We start from the raw sequence: 16369 nt of genomic DNA, 5'->3' as shown, positions 1-16369 counted from the left end.
TCTAGCCATCCGTGCATGAGTGTTTTGTCTGATGGATCCAGTCATCCGAGCCAGTAGAGGGCACCATCTCGTCAAGGTCATATGAGTGTAATTGTCTGACTAGTCTCGCGAGAATTTTCGAATATTTTTTTTTTTTTGCGGGAAAGAAATTCAGCTGATCCGCAAAAAAAAAACATCACAAGCAACTGGCGTGCAAACCCGTCGTTTGCTACTTTTGCATAGCCATTTACTATGTTTTGAGTGTTCTTTTGCAAATTGTATGTATACAACTAGCTAATAGCTTACATTTTCATCTTTGAACGATCATCATGAGGTAACAAATAGTAATCAAGCTACAAGAAAAATCAATAACGTTAACGATATCAGGTTCACATGTTTCACAGGTCTGCTCTCCTCCACACAGTAAGAAGAGCCAAATGGCGAAGATGCTCAAACTTGTGCAATACGAGCTTGTTGAGGTTTGTTACAGTACGCATTTTCAAATGTCTCACAAATTGTATGTTAAATGTCATAGACATTAGGTAACTAACGTTAGCTCGCTACAAGGGATTGAAAAGGGGCAACATTGGGTACTGTAACGTTAGCTAGCTGTCTTCTATGTTTTCACCTCAGAAGGGTCCATCAAAAGATACACAGAAATCTAAAGCAACGGACAGTCATATTTCCCCAAATGTTTCTACCATTGAGCAAGCCAGTTTCCTTGATGAGTGCGATACTTATGGTGAGTTGAAAACAAACCTAAATAGTTTTTGGGGGGTACGAAAAATCATTAATGCCAAGATGTTCTACAACAAATGACTATATTTGACCACCCAGGTAACCCACTGCACAGCACTGCCCTTGAGGACGATTTCAGCCCAAACTTGGCTCAAAACAAAGAGGAAGTGGTGAAGGAGGGGGCAGCTAAGAGAAGATGGGGCCCATCCAAAAAGGTTAATAGTGCGACCCCAAAAAGACACACACTGTCTGGGAGAGGTCAGACCAAACGGAGAGCTAGCGAAGTGGTCCAGCCAAAGGGATCTCAACAGAAAAATGTCAAACCAAAAGCCAGGTAAAACCTGCTTGTCACAATGTGAGATCTTACAAGCCCCTTTGCTCTCATTTCTTTATGAAGTGATGGAGAGGGGAAATAAGAAAATATCCACTAACGATGGAGCACAAGTTCTAATTGTAAACTTATTCTATTCCTTTTCCTCCATTTATAATGGTCAGGCCCCAAAAAGAGATTGCAGAAGGGGCAGGTGAAGAGGATTTAACAGAAACTCAGAGTGGGTCTTCTGCATCACAGAAAAACACAGTCAGAAAGAAACAGGACACAGAAGTGGATGACTCGGTATGACATTATCCCCTATCGCAGTAACATAAGACACTGTTGCTAAGAGTAGTGTTACATTATGTTGCCTGTGATGAGCTTAATGTCCTCTAAACACTGCTTACTAACAGAGGTCATCGGGCGAGGAGGAGGAAATTGAGGTGTCTGCTCCGGGCTCCAGTCCTCAACATATTCATAAGAAACGTAGAACATCCCTGTCTTCAGAGAATCTGACGGATGAGGACATTAGTTGGGTAAGAACAGCTACTGCTCTTCCCAGTGAGTGACTAAATGTGAGATGTTTGTCACCTTTTCCTTTAAAAAACTAACATGTACTCCTTCCTTGTCATCTGTGATACATTTGCAACTTTTTGTTTGTATATGTTGCCTTCTTCCTGACCACATCAACCCTTCAGATTACAAAGGAAAAGGGGAAACTCAACCAGTTCTCTCACCCACAGAATCCAAATCAGAATAAGGCCAAACCAGACGATGTTTGGAAGCACAGGAAGTCCTCAGTTGAGAGGGGTTCGCGGGGTCCGAGGGGGAGTTCGCTGGGTACGAGGGGGAAGTCCTCCTCAGGTAACAGCTAGATATCTATTCAGCACCACATCCTCCCAGACAGACATATGAGTCTCTCTCAAAACCACCTGAGTGAAATGCCACTCTGCATGACTTAATTAATTTGTGTAAAATATACACCACAGAAATTAATCCATGTATTTTTTTTCAGGAAGTGCTGGTCCTTCCAAAAGAGACCAGCAGAAACGAAGGAATGTAAAAAATCCCACTGATCTTGATGTGGTGTTGGACTCATTTTTGGAATTCGTGTCAGAGTATATGTGAGTTCCCATCAGTTTAGCATAGACACATCTTTAAAGTAATCATTATCTCAAGTAAAAAAAATTCTCCCTGTTTTTATTCAGGGATGCAGTGGAATCTAATGCAGTATTGCAGGCTATAGATGCTCTCGCAAGCTCTTTTGAAGATCAACTCACAGAGAAGGTAACTCATTTTGGGTGACCAGTTGTCATACTTTGCAAAACCAAGTGGTGAAAAAAACGTGTATTTATTTGATTATTATAGTGTTGTGCATCTTCAGGATGCCCAGCCCACAACAAAATACATTTTTTTTTGGACACACCTCCTCATTCCAGGGTTTTTCTTTATTTTTTACATTGTAGAATAATAGTGAAGACATCAACACTATGAAATAAAACATGTAATCATGTAATAACCAAAAAAGTGTTAAACAAATCTAAATATATTTTATATTTGAGATTGTTCAAAGTAGCCACCCCTTGCCTTGACAGCTTTGCACACTCTTGGCATTCTCTCAACCAGCTTCATGAAGTAGTCACCTGGAATGAGTTTCAATTAATGTGTGCCTTGTTAAGTTAATTTGTGGAATTTTTTTCCTTCTTAATGCTTTGAGCCAATCAGTTGTGTAGTGACAAGGTAGGGGTGGTATACTGAAGATAGCCCTATTTAGTAAAAGACCAAGTCCATATTATGTCAAGCACAGCTCAAATAAGCAAAGAGAAACGACAGTCCACCATTACTTTGACATGAAAGTCAGTCAATATTGAAAATGTCAAGAACTTTGTACAGTCACAATAACCATCAAGCTCGATGATGAAACTGGCTCTCATGAGGACTGCCACAGGAATGGAAGACCCAGAGTTATCTCTGCTGCAGAGGATAAATTCATTAGAGTTACTAGTCTCAGAAATTGCAGCCCAAATAAATGCTCCAGAGTTCAAGTAACAGACACATCTCAACATCAACTGTTCAGAGGAGACTGCGTGAATCAGGCCTTTGTGGTTAAATTGCTGCAAAGAAACCACTACTAAAGGACACCAATAAGAAGAGACTTGTTTGGGCCAAGAAACACGAGCAATGGACATTAGACCAGTGGCAATCTGTCCTTTGGTCTGATGAGTCCAAATTTTAGATTTCTGGTTCCAACCGCCGTGTCTTTGTGAGACGCAGAGTAGGTGAATGGATGATCTCCGCATGTGGTTCCCACCGTGAGCGTGGGGGTGCTTTGCTGTTGACACTGTGATTTATTTTGAATTCAAGGCACACTTAACCAGCATGGCTACCATATCATTCTGCAGCGATACGCCACCCCATCTGGTTTGCGCTTATTTGTTTTTCAACAGCACAATGACTCAACACACCTCCAGGCTGTGTAGGGCTATTTGATCCAAGGAGAGTGATGGAGTGCTACATCAGATGACCTGGCCTCCACAATCACCTGACCTCAACCCAATTGAGATAGTTGGACCGCAGAGTCAAGGAAGAGCATGAGTAGAAAAGAATGAGTGGGTGTGTCCAAACTTTTGACTGTTACTAATATATAAAGTTGAAGTCCGAAGTTTACATACACTTAGGTTGGAGTCATCAAAACTCGTTTTTCAACCATTCCACACATTTCTTGTTAACTAGAGTTTTGGCAAGTTGGTTAGGACATTGTGCATGACACAAGTAATTTTTCCAACAGTTTACGGACAGATTTCGCTTATAACTAACTCAATGTATCATAATTCCAGTGGGTCAGAAGTTTACATACACAAGTTGACTGTACCTTTAAACAGCTTGGAAAATTCCAGAAAATGATGGCATGGCTTTAGAAGCTTCTGATTGGCTAATTGAGTCAATTGGAGGTGTACCTGTGGATGTATTTCAGGGCCTACCTTCAAACTCAGTGCCTCTTTGCTTGACATCATGGGAAAATCAAAAGAAATCAGCCAAGACCTCAGAAAAATAATTGTAGACCTTCACAATTTCCAAATGCATGAAGGTACCATGTTCACCTGTACAAACAGTAGCACGCAAGTATAAACACCATGGGACCACGCATCCGTCATACCGCTCAGGAAGGAGACGTGTTCTGTCTCTAGAGATGAACGTACTTTGGTGCGAAAAGTGCAAATCAATCCCAGAGCAACAGCAAAGGACCTTGTGAAGATGCTGGAGGAAACCGGTACAAAAGTATCTATATCCACAGTAAAATTCAAGAGTTCAATATCGACATAACCTGAAAGGACGCTCAGCAAGGAAGATGCCACTGCTCCAAAACCGCCATAAAAAAAGCCAGACTACGTTTTGCAACTGCACATGGGGACAAAGATCGTACCTTTTGGAGACGTGTCCTCTGGTCTGATGAAACAAAAATAGAACTGTTAGACCATAATGACCATCGTTATGTTTGGAAGAAAAAGGGGGAAGGCTTGCAAGCCAAAGATCACCATCCCAACCGTGAAGCACGGGGATGGCAGCATCATGTTGTGGGGGTGCTTTGCTGCAGGAGGGACTGGTGCACTTCACAAAATAGATGGCATCATGAGGTAGGAAAATTATGTGGATATATTGAAGCAACATCTCAAGACATCAGTCAGAAAGTTGAAGCTTGGTCACAAATGGGTCTTCCAAATGGACAATGACCCCAAGCATACTTCCAAAGTTGTGGCAAAAAGGACAACAAAGTCAAGGTATTGGAGTGGCCATCACAAAGCCCTGACCTCAATCCTACAGAAACGTTGTGGTCAGAACTGAAAAAGCATGTGCAAGCAAGGAGGCCTACAAACCTGACTCAGTTACACCAGCTCTGTCAGGAGGAATGGGCCAAAATTCACCCAACTGATTGTGGGTCAAACATTTTGGGTAGCTTTCCACAAGCTTCCCAAGTTAAACAATTGAAAGGCAATGCTACCAAATACTAATGGAGTGCATGTAAACTTCTGACCCACTGGGAATGTGATGAATGAAATAAAAGCTGAAATAAATCACTCTGCTATTATTCTGACATTTCACATTCTTAAAATATAAAGTGGTGATCCTAACTGACCTAAGACAGGGAATTTGTACTAGGATTAAATGTCAGGAATTGTGAAACTGAGTTTACATGTACTTGGCTACGGTATATGTAAACTTCCAACTTCAACTGTGTGTGTGTGTGTATATATATATATATATATATATATATATATATATATTATGTGTGTGTGTGTATATATATATCTCACGTTCATACGGCAGTGAAAAACTATAGAGAAAACAACCTTTCAAGTATACAACTTATCTTGTGTATGTTGAAATTTTGAACGTTTTCATACACACATTTTCTTAATTTTTTTATTTCCTTAGATAACTGCTTCAAAGGAGCTAAAATTCCTGAAAAGGGACAACGCAAAGGTAAAGCTTTTATTTAGATATGAACACTTCAAACACTAGATCTTGGGAAGCCTGTGGACATGAGTGTCTGTGGTTATACTCTCGTCTCATGTTCTGTAGTTATTCTAGGACGACTAGGATATTCACTGTGTCCCATCATATTCATTTAAGGAAGTCAGTCATCAGCCTATTGTTGTTTTCTCAGATGAATGCTGCCATTAACCGTAAGAGAGCCAGGCTGCTCGAGGCCAAAAATGAGCTTATAAGGTATGGGTTTTTTTTTCTTGCAAATGGAGCTAAAGCAAGGTTAACTACTGAAGTAACGCAACAATTAATGTGATGTGTTTTATTTCTATATTATGTGGCATGTAATAATAACCCAACAACACTACATCACAAAACAGAATACAGAATGTGAAACATCCCCTTGTTCTCTGCCAGGAGTGAGGCCCAATTGAGGGCCCTGCAGAAGGACCAGTCTCGACTTGAGCAGAGGCTAACAGACATACGGAAGGGAACCACTTTCTTGAAGGATCTGGGTCACCTGCACAAGAGCTACCTGGACCATAGAATAGCCCACCCTAACCAGGCAGAGGAGGTGAGGAGCACATCAACAACAAGCCTTCTGTTCTTGTTCATCTAGTTACAGTTTAGGATTTAACCTAATGCTGACATTCAGTCACATACAACAATGTTTCTTAGTTATGGCCGAAGACTTTTATGGATGAGTCTTCAGAGGGCATGAATCAAATAAAATGTTGTTTGTCACATGCGCCGAATACGACGGGTGTTGTCTTTACCTTGAAATGCTTGCTAACAAGCACTTCCCAACGATGCAGAGTTGTAATTTTTTTGTTTTTTTTTTAAGAATGGCAACACTAGAGGAATAAAATACACAGGAATGGAGCTATAAACTATGAACATAAGAGGCAGTGATAATAACCTATTATAGTAGCTTAAAGTGAGTTTAAAGCACTGTTCTGTTGACATCTGTTCTCATTCCACAGTATGGCCCCTCCAGTCTACCAGCTCTTCTCCTGGAGGCCCGTGATGTGCTGGGGACTGAAGATCAGCTGAAGACTGTCAACGAGAGGCTGCAACAGGCTCTGGACAGAGTGGCTCACAACAAGTGAGCTCCAAGTTGCAAACTAAATGGTGTAAATTAATCAATCTCATTTGCGTGTGGACCTGCTACACAATTTTTTTTTAATGAATAATCCTGGCAATTAAACTTTGAGAGGGGCAGATGCATGCTCTCATAAAGTACAATAGTTTGAGCCTGTCTTGATGTTCTACAGGTATGTTCATGATATTTGGAGATACTGTATTGGTTGTATCTGACGAGAATTATGCTACACTCTTTTAAAGTGTTGATCAAAGGTCCTTTTGAGATTTGTATATTAAATCTCAAGTAAGGTATGTGTTTTAAAATAAATGTTTCAGTAATGAGTACCTTTTCTGGAAATGATTTGTGGATCAGCACCTTGCTGGAGGGTCATGTTGTCTGGTGGAAAAACTGCCATTTTAACTTACATGAATGTATATACAGTGAGCTCAAAGTATTGGGGCAGTGACATTTTTTGGGGTGCTTTGTAGTGTTTGAGGACATTTTCATCCATATCAGGTGAACCGTGTTGGGATAAATTCACTTGTTTATTAAAGTAGTAAAAAGTTAAGTATTTGGTCCCATATTCTTAGCAGACATTTATTAAATTAAGCTTGTGACTCAAGACATTTGTTGGAAGTATTTGCTGTTTGTTTATGTTTCATATTATTTTGTGCCCAATAGAAATGAATGGTAAGTAATGTATTGTGTCATTTTGGAGTCACTTTTAATGTAAATCGGAATAGAATGTTTCTTAACATTACAGATAATCCTGAATGAATTGCAAATAATGACTGAGAAAGCAAGACGCACAAACATCATACCCCCAAAACCTCTTACCATTAAAATAACGGGAGGTTAGCATTTTTTGGGAGGTACGATACTTGTGCGTCTAACTTTCTCACTCAGATTTGTAGTCACAAGCTTGACGTCATTGTGTGCTATGAATATGGGACCAAATACATAACTTTTTGCTACTTTAATACACAGGTGAATTTGTCCCCTAAAATGGGGAGGGGGGGCACAAAGTGCTGTAATTTCTAAACGGTTCACCCGATATGGATGAAAATACCCTCAAATTGAAGCTCACTGTCTGCACTGTATCATTTGAAGTACAAAGTGTTGGAGAATAGATCCAAAACAACAAAAAAAGCTCACTGTACATGTATTTCTGAGAAATCACATGGTGGCCAATCCCTATTTAGGAATTATTGCCTTTCCTACCCACTTCTCAGTATTTGGCATCAACCTTATTTAGTCATGTAATGTGTTCTGCAGGTGTGGCTACCTTGTCAAACCTGCTCACTTGCTGGCCAACAGAGTCTGGTGGAGTTTTCATTCAATGGGGGTTTCAGTAAATGTATTTTAAATCATCCCTTTAAATACGGTGCACCTTTTTTATTTAGAATTGTGTAGACAGACTCAGTAAAATACATCGAGAGAATGGGTTCAGAATATAGGGATCAATGAAAGAAAGCCATCTATGCATATTCGCCTGTTTCTAGTATATTCTAAAATACTCCGTTGTAGATTATGTAGGCACATTTTAGAGTTAGGAAAAGTATGGATCATTTAAAAAGAAAGAAAAAAGTGTTTTGATTCATCCTGAAAGTTGTCATATTGGAAGGTGGAAAAAAGTGTTTTGATTCATCCTGAAAGTTGTCATATTGGAAGGTGGAAAAAAGTGTTTTGATTCATCCTGAAAGTTGTCATATTGGAAGGTGGAAAAAAGTGTTTTGATTCATCCTGAAAGTTGTCATATTGGAAGGTGGAAAAAAGTGAAGACGCTTTTTCCACTTGGAACCGGTAGGTTCGCAAGACCTTATTCATGGTTCCTCTCTCGCATAAAGGTTGTTTAACTATTATGGAATTAAGCCATATTCTGATCTTGATTTATCTGTAGACCCCCCCCCCGCCACATCATTTATTCGACCTCCACCTCAAACGAATAGGGGGCGAATAACATGCTATGATCATGCTTAAAATCAGAGAACCGCAAAATAAGGGAATTACGTTTCATTTTCACGCGCATAACTCCGGCTGGAATCTGGAGAACAGCGTTTACAGGATAGTAAATATATTTATTTACATTTTATTATTTCAGAAACACCAGTACACATACAATAAGTATACAAACATACAATGATAACATGCTAGGGGGTACAACAAATTACAGATTATACAAAGACCTTAAAAGATACACACGTATTGATTTAGCTTTCTTTTTGGGAGAATGTAGAATGTTCTTAATGTACTGCTACAATTCCTTATAGAAAACATGGAAGAGTGTTTATTTATTAATGAATTTACATTTATGAATCTGAAATTTTACCATTAGCACAATTCGATTGAGGTAAATTGTTTTCTTTATCCTTATTGCAGTTAAGGAACCCGAGCAGCACATTCTCCCATAATAAACACAAGTCATCAAGAATATTAATGATAAAACTAGAAATATCTTTCCATGATTTCTTTACATATAGACAATGCCAAAATAAATGCAAAACTGCTTCTGGATGTTCAACACAAAAAGTACAGTTAATGTATTTAAAAAAAAGTTTCTTCAGTATTACCCAGCGAATCATTATCTGATCAGGTATGTGTGGTAATAACCAGACTTTTTTCCAACAGATATTATTGACAAATGTATTCCATTAAATGGTGACGTAAGTAATAGAAATAAAGCACATATAGATCTGTTGTTCTGAGGGAACAAGGATAAATGCATTTTTTTCTATTGAGGAGTCAACTGGATTAAGAGAGGGGAGCTCAAGAAGATGAGATCTGGTTACACCTCTAAACAACATGAGAGTTGAAGATGGAATAGTAATCAAAGACTTTAGCGAACTATCTAGGACTTGGTGTAACAGGGATATTGTTACGAGATAATTGAGTAACAATTATAATGCATTAAAAAGTTGACTCACCAGCAGGATATGATTATTAAACCAGTTCTTAAAAAATAAATTCACTGGAAGTTACTCTGTAGGCTTCTTTGAAAATTCCGTCCTTTGTCAAGGTGTGTACTTTAGGCCCGCCCACACGGGTCGACACTAGTTACCACAGACACAAACTCATAACCCCCGCCTATTTCTACAATTTATCTTCTAAACATCTTATTTCAACCTTAACCACACTGCTAATCTTGCGTCCAACCTTAAATTAAGACCAAAAAGCACATGTTTGTTTTCATGAATTGTTACGATATTGCCAATTTTGACTTTGGGGTTGTGGTAACTAGTGGGAAAACCTGCCCACACACTAAACTACGGCGTTTGATTGGATGCGTTTGCCAAACGACGCGATAACTAGCTTTTTTTGGACAATTCTCAATCTCATGAACAAGTCACAGGCAAATTGGGAAGGCTTTTTTTTTTCGCTGTCACCTGTGTATTTCAACGGTTTAACGCAAAGTAAGTTTGTTTTACCCTTAACATTGATAACGTATGTATTGCCATGTATCAATCAAACTAGCTAACTATAGAACCATGCTTGGCTCCTGTGTGGACTAAACTTAATAAACTCCTTTATTTTTCACTTTCAGTACAACTATAACGCTAGGCGTTGTAAAGACTGATTGCACAACTGAGATTGGCACCATGTCTGATTTGGTGGATGCCAAATGCATAACTGCACAATGGTAAGGCATTGCGTTTCTCCTGTCAAACCTATCAGCTTCACAAATAATATAGAATAGCAGGCGACAAAATGAAATGTATGTATATGATTTTAAATTTATAACCCCATTGGGACGGCATGAGCTGGGCCATTTATAACCCCATTGGGATGAGTTGGGCCAGTGAACCTCTTCTTACATATGTAACAGTATAACTTTAGACAGCCCATACCCGGGCGCGAATCAGGGACCCTCTGCACACATCAACAAGTCACCCACGAGGCATCGTTACCCATCGCTCCACAAAAGCCGCGGCCCTTGCATAGCAAGGGGAACTACTACTTCAAGGTCTCAGAGCAAGTGACGTCACCGATTGAAACGCTATTTAGCGCGAACTACCGCTAACTAAACTAGCGTTTCACATCCGTTACACATAGTTCTATCAGCTCTCACATTCTGAGTGAGTATATTTTAATGCTTTCATTTACCCATGAATCGTGGTGAACAAATGATTATCTCATCTCCATGAGCATGCAACGTGACGTCTGACCCAAAACATATTGGTCGTATTCCTCTGCTTAGACGTTGCTGACGCATGCCAGATCTAACAACGCCAGGATAGGTATTTTTACGTATCAGCTAACCACATATGTTATAGCAATCTGGTGCCCGACGCCACAGTCGATGACATGGCATATGACCATTGGTTGATGCATGCATTTAAGCATGTCATCTGTACAGTCTAGTCGGAATGGTTTCGACTTGAGGTTCACTACATTCTCTCATTTTAGTCTAAATGATGCTATGGCATTTGGTTTGAAAATGTACCTCAATAAGATAATGATAAGATTCATACTGTTACAGTATCTAGAGTTTACAAAATGGTACAATAGAGATAAATAATTATACACAACAAAGAATGACATCTGCCCACATGATCAAATTGATGTTTAAGGCATGGAAGGTGTCGCTGTAATCCTCGATTATGCGGCTGGCATAATGGTATATTTAGAAGATTGAAATACTGCAAGTTTTTATTTATTTATTAAACTGCCCTTTTTGACAGCATGTTAGGTTCTCTCATTCTAAAGCAGCCCGTTGGATTGCAAAATACAGTTACTTACCCCAATGCTAGGTGTTGCATTTGAATTGAATCCAATGTGCTGCTTTATTCAAATAAAAAAAACTGGCAATATTTCAATATTTGTGACTGAGATAATGGAATGATTAGGAGTACTGCAACACTGTCCATCCCTGCATTAAGGTACTTTTTCAAGCCTTATCCCTCATTCGTCACCCTGGTGCAAACCTATTGGCCTAGTATCGTTTCAACCTTAAGGAGATTTCAGTGAACCTCAAGTCGAAACCATTCTGGCTAATGTTCAGGTATGTTAGAGGTATCATTCCCCAGGCTCTATTAGCCAAACAACATGGATTTTCAACATAGGCTACCTGTGGAACCAGATTAACACGGACAATGAAAAGTCCACTTTTAAATGGTAAAAGGAACTTATTTTTCTTTGTTCCAGGCCAGGGAGTCCCTCACTGCCAAGGTTTACTATAGAGAATCAGAAAGTAGATGCTAGGCCTCCAGCTGACATGTACACATATAAAATGAACTATCCCAGCCTTGGACAATGTGTCATCATCAACAACAAGAACTTTGACAGGAGAACAGGTAGGCCTAAGTGTGTATTATGGGAGTTTTTGTTGTTGTCCTGTTCAGTGTTCAGGTTACAATGATATGTCAGATGTCTACACTTCATTGGTAATTTCCCTTTGAAAGGAATGAGTTCTCGCAAGGGAACAGATGTGGATGCTGGCTATGCAAGGAAAGTCTTTGAACGTTTGGGGTACAACGTGAAAGTTGCCAATGACCAGACGGTGCAGCAGATCCAACAGCTGCTTTACACTGGTAAGTTCACCAGTCTGGTTGCGAGTGTGTGAGTTAGATTTTCTTCTGTTCTGGAAGCTTCTTTTGAGAAGTTTTTCTGATCATCTACAAATAAATTGCAATCATGGTAGTAGTGATGTGTCATCTGGCTAACTTTGATAAACTTTAGGAAATGTCTCTGAATAAAAAATGTTGATAGACTTTAAGTTTAAACTACATGTGTGTATGACGTTTTTCAGTGTCTCAAGACAACCACAGCCAGTCAGCCTCCTTTGTGTGTGTGATGCTGAGCCATGGAGGAGAGGGTGTGTTCTATGGCACAGATGGAAATGTGGAGCTCCAGAAGCTCACCGGACTCTTCAGGGGCGACCGCTGCAAAACGCTGGTGGGAAAGCCCAAACTCTTCTTCATCCAGGTACTGTAAGGTTTTAGCTGCCTGCTCTAAATTTCCCTTACGCAGCTCAATGATTCTCTAGGTATGTTTGTTGAATCAACTCTAAAGACTGAGGAATGAGGATGCAGTGTACAAAAGTGTTGAACATGTATTCTGCATGACTGATATTCAGTGATAGTGTTAAAAGAGTAGCCTCTCTTCCCCTGACCCTTGACCCCTAATCCTTCCTGTGGACCTGGTGAGTAGGCGTGCCGTGGCTCTGATCTGGACTGTGGAATAGAGACAGACAGTGTTGCTGGTGGAATAGAGACGGACAGCGTTGCTGGTAACTATCCAGAGAGGATTCCAGTGGAGGCAGACTTTCTCTATGCTTATTCTACAGCCCCAGGTAATAAACCCTGTTTATTGATAAACCGTTTATTTTTAACCGCCCTCTCCTTACATACTTAACATATAAGCTAGAATCCTTAGTTGATAAACATTTAATTTAGAAGTAAAAAAAATATTTATGTAAATCGGAAGTTTACATACACTTAGGTTGGAGTCATTAAAACTCGTTTTTCAACCACTCTAAAAATTTCTTGTTAAACTATAGTTTAACAAGGTAGATAGGTCGATAGGACATCTACTTTGTGCATGACACAAGTAATTTTTCCAACAATTGTTTACAGACAGAGGATTTCACTTATAACTCACTGTATCATAATTCCAGTGGGTCAGAAGTTTACATACACAAGTTGACACTGCCTTTAAACAGCTTGGAAAATTCCAGAAAATGATGTCATGGCTTTAGAAGCTTCTGATAGGCTAATTGACATCATTTGAGTCAATTGGAGGTGTACCTATGGATGTATTTCAAGGCCTACCTTTAAACTCAGTGTCTCTTTGTTTGACATCATGGGAAAATCAAAATAAATCAGACAAGACCGCAGGAAAGAAATTGTAGACCTTCAAGTCTGGTTCATCCTTTGGAGCAATTTCCTGACGGTACCATGTTCATCTATACAAACAATAGTACGCAAGTATAAACACCATGGGACCACGCAGCCATCATACCGCTCAGGAAGGAGACATGTTCTGTCTCCTAGAGATTAACGTATTTTGGTGCGAGAAGTGCAAGTCAATCCCAGAACAACAGCAAAGGACCTTGTGAAGATGCTGGAGGAAACTGGTACAAAATTATCTGTATCCACAGTAAAATGAGATCAATATCGACAGAACCTGAAAGGACGCTCAGCAAGGAAGAAGCCACTGCTCCAAAACCGCCATAAAAAAAGCCAGACTACGTTTTGCAACTGCACATGGGGACAAAGATCGTACCTTTTGGAGAAATGTCCTCTGGTCTGATGAAACAAAAATAGAACTGTTAGACTATAGTGACCATCGTTATGTTTGGAGGAAAAAGGGGGAGGCTTGTAAGCCGAAGAACACCATCCCAGCCGTGAAGCACGGGGGGTGGCAGCATGTTGTGGGGGTGCTTTGCTGCAGGAAGGACTGGTGCACTTCACAAAATAGATTGCATCATGAGGGAAAATTATGGGGATATATTGAAGCAAAACTTCTCAAGACATCAGTTAAAGCTTGGTCGCAAATGGGTCTTCGGAATGGACAATGACTCCAAGCATACTTCCAAAGTTGTGGCAAAATGGCTTAAGGAACAACAATGTCAAGGTATTGGAGTGGCCATCACAAAGCCCTGACCTCAATTCTATAGAACAATTGTGGGCAGAACTGAAAAGGCATGTGCGAGCAAGGAGGCCTACAAACCTGACCCAGTTACAACAGCTCTGTCAGGAGGAATGGGCCAAAATTCACCCAACTGATTGTGGAAGGCTACCTGAAACGTTTGACCCAAGTTAAACAATTTAAAGGCAATGCTACTAAATACTAATTGAGTGTAAGTAAACTTCTGACCCACTGGGGATGTGATGAAAGAAATAAAACCAGAAATAAATCATTCTCTCTGTTATTCTGACATTTCACATTCTTAAAATAAAGTGGTGATCCGAACTGACCTCAGACAGAGAATTTTTACTTGGATTAAATGTCAGTAATTGTTAAACACCTTTGCCAAACACATTTAAACCTAGTTTATGTAAACTTCCGACTTCAACTGTATATACCTGTTGATTTCTTGAGGCATTTATAAGTTATATTCATGAGCTTAGGTTAACCGTCGTACCCCATCAGAACCCAACATCTATAAGCTTGTTATACTCTGTTTGTAAACAAACTAAATGCAAACCAATACTGTATAGCCTCTCAACATGGTTAAAACTATCATTATAATATCATGAATGGTCAGTCCTTGCATACATAGTTCTCGCTTTGAATTTGAGTGGTTAGGTTTCTCCAGGCCCATCCCTCAGCTTTTCACCAAAAACTCAGGCAGGGTGTCCGCTTTATTGTGTCAATGAAGGTTTCCAGCTTTAAACACTATGTAATTTATTCATGCATACTACATACGTTACCTTTACATGGTATAATGTAGGCACCCATTGTTACATAGTACTTACAACTGATGTCTGAACTTAAACAAACTGCAAATGTGTGAATCACAGTAGACTATAGGCCTACTAAAATAAAAGTATGGTAATTACACTGCACCTACGTACAAAAACGACCATGTACCACTTTAGAAGTTTTAGCAATGGTTATCATTGCTATAGTGTTTGACTGATTTGGTTTGTGAACTCCATAGGCTACTACTCCTGGAGGAACACCGACAAGGGCTCCTGGTTCATCCAGGCCCTCTGTGAGATGTTACAAAGGTATGGCAAACAGCTGGACATAATGCAGATCATGACACGTGTTAACCACAAGGTGGCACATGACTTCGAGGCTTCCGCCAACAAGCAGATCCCTTGCATTGTGTCTATGTTGACCAAACATCTCTACTTTCCACAGTGATTGTATATCCTGTGGGACCATTTTACATATTTGCACAGTGTCTGCTGGGGTTCTAAAGACCATTAAATAATACAGTGGGATTCTCTGCACTGGACCAAATACCACTGTGGATAATCACTTATTCAAATACTTCTGTTTGGGGAAAGTCTAAAAGCGAAAAGGTATGAAATGTTTACCCTTGAGGCCTAAAGGGCATTATGTTGGACCACAGAGAATGGCTTTTTAATGGGGAAAGGCTGGCATTGAGTATTGACTACGGAATAGCAGTACTTGCTATTGATATGTAGTTAATTCATTTGGAATGGAATTAAAATGCTCTGAATTGTAGGGTAAATACATGTTCAGATAACATGGAATGAAAGTCACTCAGGCTTTAAAAGTATTGTATTGTGTTATGTCTCTATATAAATAATCTGTCACTCGTGAGGTGTTTTTTTTTTTCATCATTTGCACATTCAAATAGGGTACTACATGAATAAAGGAGCTTTTATCCTTGGTAAATTGTGTTCTCAAGAAACAACATTTATGTAAATAGGATTTCAAGAAAAAAATGTAAGAAAATATAGAAAAATGTTGATTCCTGGTGCAAGAATTTCTTGTATCCTATTGTGAAATAATATGTTTGCGATTTCATTGTGATAGTATTCCATATGAAAATCTAACATATCATGGTTATTCAATAGTTGGAAACTGTCTTTATCCAACACATGATGGACATCTGAATTGGTGGGACTTGCAGAGTGTTTGGCCTCAGATAAGATGTCTGTGTCTGCAGGGCCAAGGCGCTTGCATTTCCTGTGTTAGGGGCCAGGGAAACCACACTGCCTCTGCTTTGCCTTTCTGACAATACTGACCAGAAACTACAAGGTTTTACTTCCATCTAGTTCAAATAACAAAGACAGTTCATTAACCATGGGCAAAAATTACATTGTTTTCTGATATTGTATGTAGGGTTTACA

General features: G+C 39.5%; 2 protein-coding genes across 2 annotated transcripts; both read left to right on the top strand.

Annotated features, from left to right (window-relative positions):
• Positions 1–107: 107 nt before the first annotated feature.
• On the top strand, positions 108–6943 carry cenpu (centromere protein U). The gene is made up of 13 exons (XM_021583518.3): positions 108–313; positions 404–458; positions 613–721; positions 817–1051; positions 1213–1333; positions 1444–1566; positions 1774–1894; positions 2046–2154; positions 2239–2317; positions 5465–5512; positions 5697–5758; positions 5933–6089; positions 6499–6943. Exons 1-13 carry the CDS (start codon positions 309–311, stop codon positions 6622–6624), a joined length of 1350 nt encoding a protein of 449 aa, XP_021439193.2. The 5' UTR covers positions 108–308; the 3' UTR covers positions 6625–6943.
• A 3036-nt stretch (positions 6944–9979) lies between these two features.
• Positions 9980–15832, top strand: casp3b (caspase 3, apoptosis-related cysteine peptidase b; the record flags this gene model as incomplete). The annotated part of the gene is given in 7 exon segments (NM_001246335.1): positions 9980–10009; positions 10141–10236; positions 11742–11890; positions 11999–12127; positions 12346–12521; positions 12747–12888; positions 15202–15832. Coding segments are annotated over 6 exon segments (846 nt in total). The 3' UTR covers positions 15411–15832.
• Positions 15833–16369: the final 537 nt, after the last annotated feature.

The sequence above is a fragment of the Oncorhynchus mykiss genome, chromosome 25 (assembly GCF_057628025.1).
Source record: "Oncorhynchus mykiss isolate SJ-2025 chromosome 25, ASM5762802v1, whole genome shotgun sequence".
Lineage (NCBI taxonomy): Eukaryota > Metazoa > Chordata > Actinopteri > Salmoniformes > Salmonidae > Oncorhynchus > Oncorhynchus mykiss.
This window is presented reverse-complemented; position numbering and strand designations above follow the sequence as displayed.

Coding starts and splice junctions, on each gene's coding strand:
- cenpu (XM_021583518.3), top strand. Junction 722..816: donor TGATGAGTGCGATACTTATG/GTGAGTTGAAAA, acceptor TTGACCACCCAG/GTAACCCACTGCACAGCACT. Junction 1,052..1,212: donor AATGTCAAACCAAAAGCCAG/GTAAAACCTGCT, acceptor TATAATGGTCAG/GCCCCAAAAAGAGATTGCAG.